The sequence below is a fragment of the Arachis ipaensis genome, chromosome B08 (genome assembly GCF_000816755.2).
Source record: "Arachis ipaensis cultivar K30076 chromosome B08, Araip1.1, whole genome shotgun sequence".
Lineage (NCBI taxonomy): Eukaryota > Viridiplantae > Streptophyta > Magnoliopsida > Fabales > Fabaceae > Arachis > Arachis ipaensis.
Window position 1 is genome coordinate 81,858,610 of NC_029792.2, and position 14,992 is coordinate 81,873,601.

The window sequence follows — 14,992 nt, forward strand, 5'->3', positions numbered from 1 at the left end:
TTAGGCAAAGAAGATTCATGCTTCCCATGCCTTGACCGAACCATCAAGACCGTTCCCCCATTATAAATATTACTTTAACCACTCCAACCACAATCATCAAACCTCACTTTGTCCTCACTTATATATATAGCACTCTCCATCACCACATTTCATCAATTCACCTCAGCCGAAATCACACTCAACCCTTTAAGCATCCTTGCTTTAAAGATTTTGGCCTTGATCCTAAGAATTGCTCAGCAAAATTCAGGATACACTATTTCCTCTAGCCTATCCGAACCACCCCCCTCTTTCATTCCCTCTCACAATCACTTTCAAGCTTGCACTCCTTACCTTGTGGCCATATCCATCTAAACTCCCTTCATAAACATTTTCTTTATGCTTGAGGACAAGCATTCCTCTAAGTTTGGTGTTGGAAGATTTGACCCTTGCAATTGAATTTCAATGGCCTCATCATCAAGAGCTAGGAAGGGAAAGGACAAGCAACCCGTAGAAGAAGAAGAACAAAACACCTTTGATCGAAGAAGATTCAAATCCAAATGCAATGAGCGCGTCTTTAGTTGGATGACAGGCAAAGACGTTGTCCCGGAGTTACCTTTCAAGCTAAGAAAGGAGGAGTACTCTGACATACAAAAAATAATTAGAAAAAGGGGATGGGAGCTTCTCTGTAATCAACCTCAAGAAGTGAGCATGGTTCTCATCCATGAATTTTACACCAATGTGATAAGAGAATTTGATGATGAAGAGCCATACAAGAGCTATGTAAGAGGAGTGACTGTTGACTTTAGTCCAAACACCATCAACAGGGTACTAAAGATCAAGCCAAAACAGTTCAAACAAACTAGCTATAAGGAAAGGGTTGAGCGTGAAGCAAGATGTGAGGATGTGCTAAGTGACTTGTGCAAAGTAGGCACGGACTGGGTGTTGGATTCACATGGGCTACCACTCAAGCTTAGAAGAGGTGATCTCACACCTCAAGCAAAGGGATGGCATGACATAGTGAGGAGATCACTAATTCCTACTTTAAACAACTCCGAGGTGACAGTGAACAGAGCGATAATGATCCACTGCATAATGAAAGGAGGGGAGATTAATGTGGGAGAAGTTATAGCAAATAACATCATTGACATAGCTGAAAAGGTCAAACAAGACAGTTGGCTAGGATATCCTAGTACTATTCTATGCTTATGTGAAGAAGCTAGAGTGTCTCTCGAAGAATTTAAAGAAACTGACGTGGTGTCTATTGGAAAGCCTCTCACCAAGGAAAGATTGGAATTTGTCACCACGACCCAATTGGAGAGGCAACCTCTAGCAAGAAGAAAGAAAAGGAAAGAAGCAAGATAAGAGGAAGAGTGCCAAGAAATGGAAGAACCAAGTACTTTGAACATGAACCAACTCCAAGCCACTTTGGAAGGAATCTCTGGGCAATATTCACAAATTCAAAGAAGCCAAGAGGAACAAGCTCAACAACAAAGGGACCTTTGGCAAGTAATAAATCAGCAAAGAAAAGTTCAAGTTCAATGGATGGGTCAGCAAAGTGAATATCAAACACACATGATGGAACTACAACAAGAATAATATGACAAGATGTATGAAGTCATCAACAACTCAGCTGCTGAATATGGAAGATCCATGGAGAAGGTAATACAAGAACAAGCTCAACTAAGGAAAGAGCAAGCTCAGCAAAGGGAGCTTCTCCATAGGATGGATGCTAGACAAGACACATTTCACAGAGAATTCAATGAAAGCAGAATGTTCAAGGAGGCCAGATATAGAGACAGAATTGATTATGATATATGCACCCAAGAAAAACTCAGCTACCTTTGTGGAACACTCCCAGTACTCAACCCACAAGTCTAAAAATTTAATGAAGCGCACAAGATATTAGAAGAGCAGGAAATTGCAAGGGTGAAATTTAATGCTGAGAGGCTAAAGGAGAGGATGATAAGCTCAGGAATATGGAAAAGAGAAGAGGAGGACTCAACAACAAAACAACAAGGAGAAGTAAGAAAGAAGAAGAAAGAAGATCCAAAGGGCAAAGGAAAGGGACATAAAGACTAAAGGTGGTGAAGTTCTTTTTTTTAGTGCTTTATTAAATAAAGAAGATGTATGTCTGAAACATGGTATACCTTCTAGGTTGTTTTCTTTTATGCATTTTCATTTATGTTGCTTATTCCATGTATCACTCACATGCTTGGAATGTTTGCTTGCCTTAAGTACTTTTACTTGCCAATGGAATAAAAGATGTAGTTTGAACAAAAACAGAGAGGAATCTAGCTTAGGAGAACAAGGTTGTCTGATAAAAAGTGTTAGTACATATATGCTTTCATTGTGAACGAATCAGGACTCAAGAAATTAAAAGGAGTTAAGATGCTTGCTTACACAAAACTAGTTGGTTAAGGGTTATAAGACTCAAGAAGTTAGAAGCACAAAAAACCTTGACAATGGAGTAATACACAAAAATTTTGAATAGCAGAAAAAGAGAAATAAAGAAAACAAAGAACAAAGAATGAAAGGCTAGGCATCAATGACAAAATTTGGATATGTGTCTGTGGTGATTGATGTTAGGAGACATACTTGGGCTAGTAAATCCGAGGGGTGCTTCATCACCCGGTAACTTGAGTTAACTAACTCGGGATTATCGATTTAAAACTCACATTCAAGAGTAGCTCTATAACAGAACATTTAGCAACCCAAAGAGGTGCTGGACACCACTATCCAAATAAAATTCCAATGTTATATGCCTGTGATTGAATGTGTTAAGGAGAAAGGCTTGAGTTAGTAAATCTTTAAGAGTGTTTCAACACTTAACAACTTAAACCAACTGGTTTGGGATTGTTGATTGAAAGCTTATGCTAAAGAGCCGCCCTAAGACAAGATTTTTAGCTCAATTGAAACAAAGGAAATTTGAAAAAAAAGGGGGAGAAAAGAGAAGTAGAGAAAAGAATAGTTTAAGGATTATGTGCTAAAGTATAGAAAAAAAGAGTCTAGTGAAATTAACCAACCTAGTATTGAAGCAAGCATTTCAACTAAGAATTTGGATTAGCCTTGATCAGTTACACTAAACAGATGACTACACAAATAAGGATGACATATTCCGTGGAAGAATTCTTCTCTGTTAAGACATTCAATTCTTGCATCTTAAATTCTTTTGTCAAATTATTTTATCCATTGCTTGAGAACAAGCAATATTTTAAGTTTGGTGTTGTGATGCATTCGCATATTTGCTATATTAGCTAGTCAGTTTAGTTAGTTTTAGCTTAGTTTCATTCATTATCTTTGAAATAAATAAGCATTTTTATGAGTTTCATTTCCATGCATAAAAATACCAAGGACCAGGTTAATTGTAGCCAAATTCATGCAAATGATTCAAGGAATGCATAAATGAATGAGTATGAATGAATCTCATGAAATTGATTGCATGGATTGGTGAGACTTTGAAGCAATTTCCCTTGTTAATGATAGGTGATGAAACAAGAAGGCATTGAAGCAAGAATGAAGCAAGCAAGTGGCTAACAACATTGCCAACGTTGGGTGCACATGCGTTTTTGATGAAAACGTGCCAGGAAGCAAACAAGCAAGGATCACTCACTCAAGCAAGTTGCCAACGCTGGATACATGGGCGTTCTTACTAGCAACGCCAAATAAACAATGCAACAATCCAAAACAACTCAAGGCAACTTAGATGATGACTTTTCCACTCAAGCACGTTGCTAACGTTGGGATACAATGGCGTGTTTGAGGATAACGCCAGCAGCCATGGACCTTCACTCATGCACGTTGCCAACGCTAGTTTCTATAGGCGTGTTTAGGGGCAACGCAGCAAGCAACTTTGGGGAGCAAGTCCAAAGCTCGAGCACGTTGCCAGCCAAGAGATGCAGGGGCGTGTTTGATGGTAACGCAGGCAAGCAACGCCAAGCAAGAAAGCTTGCCCAGGAAAGGAAGCCAGCACGTTGCCAACGCCAGAGTCCAAAGGCGTGCTTGTGGACAATGCTGGCAAGCAACGCAACAAGAAAGCAAGGCCTTGGAGAGGAGCTAGGGAAGCTTGAGCACGTTACCAACGCCAGGTTCCATTGGCGTGTTCCAAGGCAACGCCAAGTAAGGAGGCAGCCCTAGAGAGGTCATCGCGAGCACGTTTCCACAACTTGGAGAAAGGCTGCGTATTCCTTGGCAACGCAAGCAAGGATGCTGGGCCAAGGAAGTGAACTTGGGCATTGCCAACTCTAGAATTACTAGCGTGTCCACCAACAACGCCAAGAGCAAAAAGTTTTGGCCCAGGGGAAGAAGCATGCACGTTGCCAACACCAAGTTCTATAGGCGTGTTTTGTGACAACGTAGCAAGCAATCTTGGAGAGCAATCCCCTCACTCGAGCACGTTGCCAACGCCAAATTCTATAGGCGTGTTCCAAGGCAACGTAGCAAACAAAGTTGAAGACTAGAAGGCAGCCCTGGAGGGAAGCATCGAGCACGTTGCCAGCGCGCCAACAAAGGACGTGTTCATCAACAACGCCAGCTCCATGTCTCAGCCCTGGGAGGTTTGGCACGTTGCCAACTTGGAAGAAAGGGTGCGTGTTCAGCAACAACTCCAGCAAACTTGGCAGCCTGACCTTACCTTCTTTAAGGAAGCATAACTTGAGATAGAAAAATCCAATTGAGATGATCCTAAGTGCATTAGAAAGAAGACATTCTGAGATTTCTAATGATGTATGATAGTCTATATTGAAGCAAAGTATTGAAACTCGAATTCTGGGAAACATTAGGCATGAAAAGTGGAGCCAAGAAGAAGAAAATCCAAGTTGTTAACAACAACTTGGGCTAAGAACGCCCAGCACAAAGCTCCCAGCCCAGGAAACTCATGAGCACGTTGCCAACGTGCCTTTACACTGGCGTGTTTGCCAGTAACGTCCCCATTGGGCCAGGAGCATCATGAATGAGCTCCTCCTTCTCTGTTTAGCAACACTTCTTCCATTGACTTCTTCCATCGAGCCAAGAATTCAACAAAGATAAAGCCCACATTGCTAGCCCAATTGAAAATCTCTGAAGGAGTTTTAGCAGTAGTATAAATAGAGAAGAGTTTTGTACTTTTAAGGACTTTTACTTTTTTTTAGACTTTTTCACTAAGACACTATTATTCTAGCAATTTTTACTTTCTTTCACCGGCCTTCTATTTTGTTTTTCTTGTAACTTTGAATTTGAGTTTTAGAACTTTTTCTTCTTCTTCTTCATTCTTCTCTACACTTAGTTTAATTTCCATCTTTACAATTGTTGTTGAAATTTGAGCTATGATTCACTAAACCCTAATTTCATTAGGGGGAGGAGCTCTGTGTATTTGAATGAGTTGATAACTCTTCTTTTCCTTCTCAATTCAAGTGGTTCATCCAAGAGGAAACTCTTGTTCTTCAAAGATTCAATCACCATCGAGAGAGGGGTTGAATCTATATGTATTGAGTGATGAACTTGAGAAAGGAGTTACCTGATTCAGTTTAGAGTTCATCCTTTCATAATTTCCTTGATTAATACACTTTGGGTTGGTATGTGAGATGTAACCACCCTTGGTTGAGATCCTGGGAATTGTGTGGCTTGAAGGATTAGTTAACGAGCTTCATCTCTTCTCATGAACAAGTAGATCACGAGAGTGGCAATTGATTGTGTTGATGAGAAATTGAGTTACCAAGAGATTGGAATTCAATTACCTACAATCTGCCATGGATCTATACCCATGATTGAGAAGGAATTGATCAACATCAATTCATGAGAATTTGCATCTCTGATCCCTAATGATCTCTCCCATCATTAATTCTCATTTCTTTTGTTCTTTAGTTATCTTAAATACCCACTACCCAATTCCCTTCTACATTCTTGCAATTTATTATTCTGCCATTTACATTCTGCTCTAAATTTACTTGCAATTTAATTTCTGCACTTTATATCCATACACTTTACTTCCTTGCAATTTATCTTCAATGTCATTTAAGTTTCTTGCAATCTAAGTTTTTGTCATTTACTTTTATTCTCCTTCTTCGTTGCAATTCTTTACATTCCTTGTCATTTAATTTTTGCAATTACTTTCAAATGTTTAAATCTCATGAAATCAAAACCATGTTTGCTCAACTAAACTACCAATTAACTAAAGTTGCTTAATCTACCAATCTCCGTGGGATCGACCTCACTCCGGTGAGTTTTACTACTTGATACGATCCGGTATACTTGCCGGTTAAACGTGAATATCTAATTTTCAAGTATCAATCCATCAATCCCTGTGGGATCGACCTCACTCTAAGTGAGTTATTACTACTTGATGCGACCCGGTACACTTGCCGGTGAGTTTTGTGTGGAATCTGGTTTCCAACCCATCAGTTTAACACATCACTAACTCTAAGAAGAAAACAATGAATGTCCTTAATATTGAATCCTTGGTTAGCTTAGATTAGTGGGAGTGTTCATGATTCAAGTGTGGGAAAACTGGATTTGAGAACATTTGGCTTGGGAATTGGGTATGTTATACTTTTTATAATAATGTGGAAAAAAATAGTTGAGCACATATTCTTGCATTCAATACCTTAAATCATATGCATTGATCTGAATAAAAATAAAAGAAAAAAAAGAGAAAAAAAAAAGAAAAAGCAAGCAATAAAAAGGGGACAAAACGCCCCAAAAATAAGTGGTGATAGAAATGCATATGTATTGTATTCAAATTGGGATGCATGAATATGTGGCAAAAGATGGTTAATGGGTAGTTGGTTGTATTTTCATTACATAGAGTGCCTTAAGTTAGGTATGAAATTTAGGTTAAGCAAGGATTCAGATTTTAGTCCACTTAACTAAATACATTCCTACCCTGACCGTAACCCCATTACAACCCTTGAAAAGACCTCTTGATATGTGTATCCATGCATTAAATTTTTGTTGATTGGTAGAAGAAGAGCAAACTTTAGAAAGCACAATTAGCAGAGAACCGAGAGAATTGACCCTTAAACACTTGAGTGATTAGAGTGTATACACTTCTGGGGAGGGTTCGATGCTCAAATTCCTTGTTCCGGATTTCATGAGCTCTCTTCTTGCAAGGATACTTATACTTCATTTTGAGATTTTAATTAGTGAAATCCAGTTCATATTTGATCTTGAAAGATTTATTTACTTTTAACCAAGTAGGTAGAAATATTTTGCATTTAGTGGCAATCATATAGATAGGTTGTACTTAATAAATCCTACCATCCCTCTTAAACCCTTGATAGCTTCTCTTGAGCTTAGCATGAGGACACGCTAATGTTTAAGTATGGAGAGGTTGATAAACCCCATTTTTAGGGTTTATTTTGTGCTTAATTTAGTAGATTCACACTTATTCATCTAAATTGCATGTTTTTAAGATTCCTTCCTAATTTTGTGCTATGATTGAAAACATGCTTCATAAGCCTTAAAATGGTTAGTTTTTAATCTTCTCTTATTACCATTTGATGCCGTTATATGTTTGTTAAGTGATTTCAGGTTTTATAGGGTAGGAATGGCATAAAGGATGGAAAGGAAGCATGCAAAACTGGAAGGAACACAAAGAATTGAAAATTTGAGAAGCTGATGTCAACGCGTACGCATGGATGACGCGTACGCGTGACCAAGCCATAACCAATTGACACGCACACGTGGCTGACGCGTACTTGTGGCCAGGTGCAAGGTCCAACGACGTGTACGCGTGGCTGACCGTACACGTGACAAGCATCACGTGCTTCAGTTAAGCGAATTCTCTGAGGGCGATTTTTGGCCTGCTTTTGACCCAGTTTCAGGCCCGAAAATAAAGACAAGAGGATGAATAGTGGAACTAGGTGGGGAAATTGAATTATTCATTCATTCACACACATTAGGTTTAGATGTAGAATTCTAGAGAGAGAGGCTCTCTCCTCTCTCTAGGTTTTAGAGTTTCTACTCCAATTTCTTAGATTTAGATTTAATTCATGTTTTTATTTACAATTCCTTGCAGTTTATTGTTCTAGCACCTTTGTTCTTCAATTCTACTTGTTATTTCCGTCACTTTGTTACCCTTATGTTTATGCATTCTTGATACTTTGGATATTTGTTAATGCAATTTATATGTTCATGTTGTTATTGCTTTCTTCAGTTGTCATTGTTAATTTCTTTCAATTGGTAGTTTTTAGATTTTATTATTGTTGCAATTTTACCATGCTTTTATGTTGTGCCTTCCAAGTGTTTGATAAAATGCTTGGTTAGATTTTAAATTAGATTTTTGTGTTCTTAGCTTGGATTGAGTAATTTGGAGACTCTTGAATTGTCAAAGTCTCTTGTTGATTGGTGATTGGAAGTTGCTAGTTGGCTTGAGCTTCACTAACTCTAGCCTTTGATTAGGACTTGTGAACTCAAGTTGATTTGCTCACTTGACTTTCCTTCAATTGTTAGAGGTTGACTAAGTGAGAGCAATTTACAGTTACCATCACAATTGACAATGATAATGAGGATAGGAATTCCAATTCTCAACCCTTGCTAGGACTTTTCTTAGTTGATAGTTTATTTTCTTGTTATCTACATTCCTTGTTTATCAAACTCAACCCAAAAAGATACAATCTCATAACCAATAATAAACACACATCCCTGCAATTCCTTGAGAGACGACCCGGGGTTTAAATACTTCGGTTTATTTTTATTGGGTTTGTATTGTGACAAACAAATTAAACATTGATTGAGGTTTAATTGTCGGTTTAGAACTAAACTTACAACGCGATTTTATTAAGAAATTCTTTACCAACATTTTTCCTCCTTCAACTTTATTTTATTTTTCTACTTTTAGAAAAAAGATTTATTTTTTAATTTAAAAATAATAAAAAACAACAATAAGTTTTATAAAATTTTAAAAAGTATTTTTATTTTTTTATTCACCGGATAATGATGCATCCGGAGCATGACGCTCGTACCCTTGATTCCACGCCTCGCCGCCGCACCACCGCGCCCTGCCGTCGAATCCATCCTGCTGCTGCTACCAACGCCGACGAAGAGGGATGGCTCGTGAGTGAGAGGGTCGCGAGCTTGTAGCCGTCGTCCTTGTCGCTGAGAAAGAAGGACGCCATCGGCGCTGTTCAGGGTAGAAGGAAGGTCATGCGAGAGTCAGAGGAGGAGGGAGCCTCTGTTGCGTCGCCACCGCGCTGTTGCCGCCGCTGGGGGAGTTTCGTTCATCGCCGCCGAGGGTCTACCGCTGGTGAGGAGGAGACGCCGTCGCCTCAAGCTGCTGCCGCCATCAAGTTTCGAGGAGAGAGAGGGAGCTGCGGAGAGGGTGAGATGCGATGGTGGTGGGTTGTTCTACTACCCTTGCTGCCGTCGCCACCAGAAGCTGCCGCCATGGCCGCCAGCTTCCTAGTTGCTACTGTGGTTGTTGTCCGCTGGGTATGGCTGCTGGGGGAGTCATTGTGGCTGCTGAAACCACCATTGGAGCTTCTGGCCGCTTCTGCCACCGGAAAACCTCGCTTCCGTCACCCGGAAATACTGTCGGTGAGGGTTTTAAGTCTGGTTTCTATTCTTTCAAAATTCTGGGAAGATTATTGACACTGCATGGTTTTACAACTGCTATTATTAGAGGTTCGGGCCGCCGCCGTCACTCGACAATTATTGACGGATCTGCTGCCGGGTTGATTTGGAGTTGCGGCTGCTTCGCTTTGTTACTTCAGTAAGTAATTTCTATTTTGAAAGCCCTGTGTTAGTGTTCTATTCCGTGTAATAAAGTATTTGCGATGTTAATGGTTCTAGGAGTTAGAATCCGAGTTTACTTGTGGCGTTTGAAGCTATTTCTGCTTTCGAGAGAGCAAGTGGAGCCGAGGTTTTGGTTGCCGTCAATTCGGGTTGAGGCAAAAAGAACTCTGTAAGGCGTTTGGCCTGTGATTTTGTGTATTGAGGTAGGGGCCTTTTCAGAAAAGTATATTTTATAAATTGTAATTATTATATATGGATATTATGTGGTAAAAATGTATACTTGAGTGATTGTATAAGTATTATGTAATATTGATTATTTTGGATGAATATGAATGCTTGGTTGATTCGATTATTATTTGGTTTTGTGAAACAAACGGTTTTGAAGTGTTTCTTTAAAGTCGCTTCTTTAAAACTTTGAAATCGAGTTTAATCCATTGAAAATTTACTTGATTTTGATTTGGTTTTCTTGAAATATGAAAACGGAATGTACCTTTGGGTTCAGTTGGAATTTGAGATGATTTGGTTTTGAACCCTTTAAAGAGGATTGTGGATTGGTTTGGATGGGACCCAGAAAGGGTGGCAGAGTCCAATTTTTAGGAGAGGTGCTGCGGAAATTCCGATAGAATTCGGGACTCCATTGAAATGTTATTTGGAAAATTATGAGTTAAAGACTTCTAATATTTTATTTGGATTATTTAAGAAAGGGATGACTTATACTTCTGAAATGAATTATTAAAAAGAAAATTATGATTTAGTCTTGTTTCTTAAGAAAAGTATTGTATCTCTCTTGGGAGCAAGTAATTTAGATGAGACTTATATTTTAAGGCTGTTTTACATGTTAAAAGAGTTTATATCTTTGAATTTGACTTGAGGGTTTCAGTGCCATTGAAAGAACCTGAATGTCTATTGACAAGTTTCATTTTTCAATGTTTTGGGAAAAAGTTTTAAGTACTCCTTGAATTATGAATTTTTGCAAGACTAAAACAATTTTCGAGCAGTTTGAAACGCTTTAGATTTAATCATGGAATTGAAGCTGGTTTTGCTTAAGTAAAGGAAATGGTCTTGAAAGGAGTAATTGATTACACGACTCAGTTTGGCTTAGATTCTATTTTTATTACTCAAATCAGGAAGCCAAGGTTTTAAAGATTTTGAACGAAATTGAGGAAATGAGTTATGTTATTCTCCCTTAAAGACTTGAGACTCTGCCGAGGGACTTTTGTTATAAAATCCTGTTGTTAGATGGATGATTTTGAATATTTCGAAAGAAATCTTTAATTTTCCATGGTTTTGGAAGTTTTGGAAAGAGGATGCCGAGTGTGGATTTGTTTTAAAAAGGGAACCTACTCTGAGTAAAAGTGGCTTATGAGTCTAAGAAGATTTGAGGAATGGGAACTTTAAAGCCAAGGCTAAAAAGAATTGATTTTGATTTCAAAGTGAAGTGAATTGAGAAAAAATTATTTATGGCTTGAATGATGATTTTATGAATTTGATGATGTTGGATGGTGGAAGTGCTATTTTGTTATGAGCTGGAATGGCTGTGTATGATAATGAATTATGGCTAATTGCGGAATATGTGAATATACACCAGTGAGGGTGTTGGATGTGAATTATGATTGTGAATAACTCGAGTTGATGATGTACGACAGAGGGATAGTCCAATGGTTAGCTACCAGGACTTGTCGGATTGTCTTTATAACCGACAGATGATATCATCAGCCACTAGGATAGACATTCATCATATGCATCTATGTGACATTGTTTGAGTGTGCATGTTGTACTTGGTTTGCCTATGTGATTAATTGTGTTTAATTGCTAATTGCTCTACTTGAAGTAACTGCTTGATTGTGCTTGAACCTCTTACTTGTGTTTGAGACTGAAAAGTTGGTTGTATTGTGGTGGATTGACTGCTGTTTGGATTGTTTGGACCTATGACCGTGGTTGATTATGAGATGGGCCGAGGGTTGTGTTTGGTTTTGTGTTCTTGATTTAGACAAGTATGAAAAACCTTCAAAAAGGCTTTTGGTTTATTTTATTGAGGAATTAACAGTTTTCTCTTTCAGAAAGGATTTTGGACTTCTGATATTAAACCTTTGGCTTTGAAAAGTTGCATAAGACGGTTATTAATCACTGTACCGGTTTTACCTTCACGTATCCTATTATAGTAATTCTCACAAACCCTCTACTGAGAACCCTTTCGAGGATGATGTTCTCACCCCCCTACAAATTTTCCTTTTCAGGATATGGATGCATAAGTCACGAAGAGTTTTAGCTAGTTGTTGTTGTTGTGATGTTTTGTGTTGCTTTAGTTATTATTTATTATTCCCTCGCCTTTATCTTCATACATTCTGTAAGAGGGATAGGAATTGTATTAGTTAATGCTTGTAAAATTATTTAACATATATACATATGTATGTACTCTTTGTGAGTTTTGTAAGTTGTATGGTATGTATGGATGTATGTTACCTAACAAAAAGTGTTTTGGAGCGGTTACACGGTTTAAAGTTTTAAACAGACTCATATTTTATTATTAAATATTATAAGAGTCGTTGTAATACTCGATCTATCAGAGTGGCGCAGCCGGAAGCGTGACATTTTGATAGTTAGGGTGTTAACACTTGACTTTTTTATTGTTGAACTTCTTCAAAAAAATTAGAATAAATTAGATTTAAAAATATAAACTTTTAAATTTTTTTTTGTAAAATAACTTTACAAATATTTTATTTACTAAATATTGCTAGACTTTATTTTAGGATCCAATTAGCTTGAGGAAAACGTTCACTTTTGCTTATGTGAAGTTTGGGTAAGGTGAGGATACGATAATTCTATTTTAATTTCATTGAATTTGAGCTGAGTATTAAATTGGATGTATATGTGTTATAAATGTGTATTAGGTTGAAAATAAATAATTAGAGCTTGAAATTGTGAATATTGGAACTTGGAGGAAGTTGAGCTTAGAGTTTGTTGAATTTTGAGGAGCTGCCTTGGTTTTAAATAAATTGCTTTGGTCGTTACGCGGAAATCGGCCAAAGTATGATTTAGGTTTCTTGCATCTAATATATAATGTTCTGTGAAAACTTCGGCTAGATGACCATAGGATAAGTTGGATTGCATGTGTATATTTGATACTTAGTATTTTGTTGATGAACATGGTTGGTTTGGTGCTTGTTGATTAATTGGTGATTTGGTGAATTATTGATTTGAGGTATAACTAGTGTGGAGGTTGTTTGATAATGAGAAAGGGTATTTTGTGTTAAAAGTCTAGGATTTGTGAACTATGATTCTTGGTTGAATTTTGGTTGATGGATTTGAATATTGTATGAGTATAATTGTTGATCTGAGGTAGATTTATTATGGTGATTGTTATGATGATGAGGAAGGGAATGTTGAATTGAAAAGAATGCAGGTTTGGACCCGAAAAGGGTGGCAAAGTCCGAGTTTTAGAGGAGATGCTGCCGAAATTTTATAAAAGTTAGAGATTTTGTTTAGGTAATTATTTAAAAAGATTTAGATTCAAAGGTTATATGGTTTTATTTTGAATTATTAAGAAGATGAGTATGTTTTAAGTTTGATTCATTTAGAAAAGAATGAATTATGTTTTGAATTGGAACTATTGATGAAAGGAATGGGAGGTGTGATAATGAAGAATAATGATTGAGTATGATTGATGTATGATGATGAATGAGATGCGATTGAGAATGATGTGGATGTTGATGAATTATAATTGAATTATTTATATAGCTTATGAATTTAAATGATCTAAGAAATGAGATTCCCTGGATAAAGTGTCGTGGCTTGCCACCACGTGTACTAGGTTGAAAACTCGATACTCTGTTGACCCTACGATGTAAGTGTGACCGGGCACTATATAAATTCCCGAGAATGTTACCCCCATTGAGCAATATCGATTATTTGAGAAAAAGCTATGCATAGACTCTTGGGGATGCACGTTGAGGGACAGTCTAAGTTCAATTCAGACTTGTTGGGTTGGCTGGATAATCGACAGATGAGCCTCATCAGCCATAGGACAGGCATGCATCATATGCATATTACTTGAATTACTTGCTTGTGCTTTAATTGGGTGTGCCTATATGTATTTGCCATGTTAAATGTGTATTTATTACCTGCAGTACTTGTAACCTTCTTGTACTTGCCTTTATCTGTCTATTTGTTTGTGAAAATGCATGATAGAGTTGGAGGTATGGAGGGATGGCAGTATGGAACTTAGATTTAATGTTAAGTTAAGTTAGGTTTAAATATTCTTAGAAAACCACCTTTTTATGGCTTCTGTTTAATACTTTAAGCTCTATAATCTGAGTGTCAGCGTTCTAGGATTGCCTCTGGCATTCCCAAGACCTTATATAATATGTGTGTGGCACCTTTACCATACTGAGAACCTCTGGTTCTCATTCTATACTATATTGTTATTTTTCAGATGCAAGTCGAGAGACATCTCGTTAGGCGTCTAGAGTCTTGAAGCGGAGTGGTTACTGGGTAGTTTTGCTGTACAGTGATGTATATATATGTACTTTGTTTTCTTTCCGCATAACTTGTTCTTTTGCATCCTCTTAGAGGTTTATGGAGAGGCAGGACTGTGTATATGAACTTTTGGGTTTTGGATATGTATGTATATATGTGTAAATATTCTCCGGCCAGTCTTGACTTCGTGGGCTGAGTTAGGAGCTTGTTATTCTGTATCTTTGGCACTCTATTCCCACTTCTGTTATCTTATGTTTAATAATTATGATTTTCTTAACACGCAAGTTAGCTCGTACCTTGAGAATTGCGCTTTTATTTCGCGATTTTTATTTTCCCTTTCCTGCAAGGCTCCTAGCATATTACAATCTTTCTACTATTACATGTATACATTTTATTTTAGAGGTCGTAATACCACACCACCTCTGTTTTATGGCTTAAGCGTAAAGCTTTGTGTGGTAGGGTGTTACATTATGGTATCAGAGCAGTTCGTTCCTATAGAGCCTAAAAGACGGACTGATTGTGCTTCTGTGCATTCTCTGTATATGTGTTTATGTGCTATTAGGATATCTAACTGATATATATATATATATATATATATATATATATATATATATATGGCATAAACATTTGTGGGCATGCATTTGGATCTTAAAGCATTAGACTTCCGATATTAAGATTGATCAACTTAATATCACTTGTTTGGTGTGTATAAGGACCAGATGTCGACTTGCGGACGCGGTTGCGGGCAAGGTAAAGGTAGAGGTAGGATAGGCACCATTACTCCTGCCCCACAGAGACTGATCCAGTAGACTTTATGGCTGCCCTGGGAAAT

The 14,992-nt window shown here is 37.7% G+C and overlaps 1 protein-coding gene across 1 annotated transcript; it reads left to right on the top strand.

Annotated features, from left to right (window-relative positions):
- LOC110265325 lies at positions 8,890–9,812 on the top strand. Its single transcript, XM_021108272.1, has 3 exons — positions 8,890–9,006; positions 9,082–9,486; positions 9,559–9,812. Exons 1-3 carry the CDS (start codon positions 8,890–8,892, stop codon positions 9,625–9,627), a joined length of 591 nt encoding a protein of 196 aa, XP_020963931.1. The 3' UTR covers positions 9,628–9,812.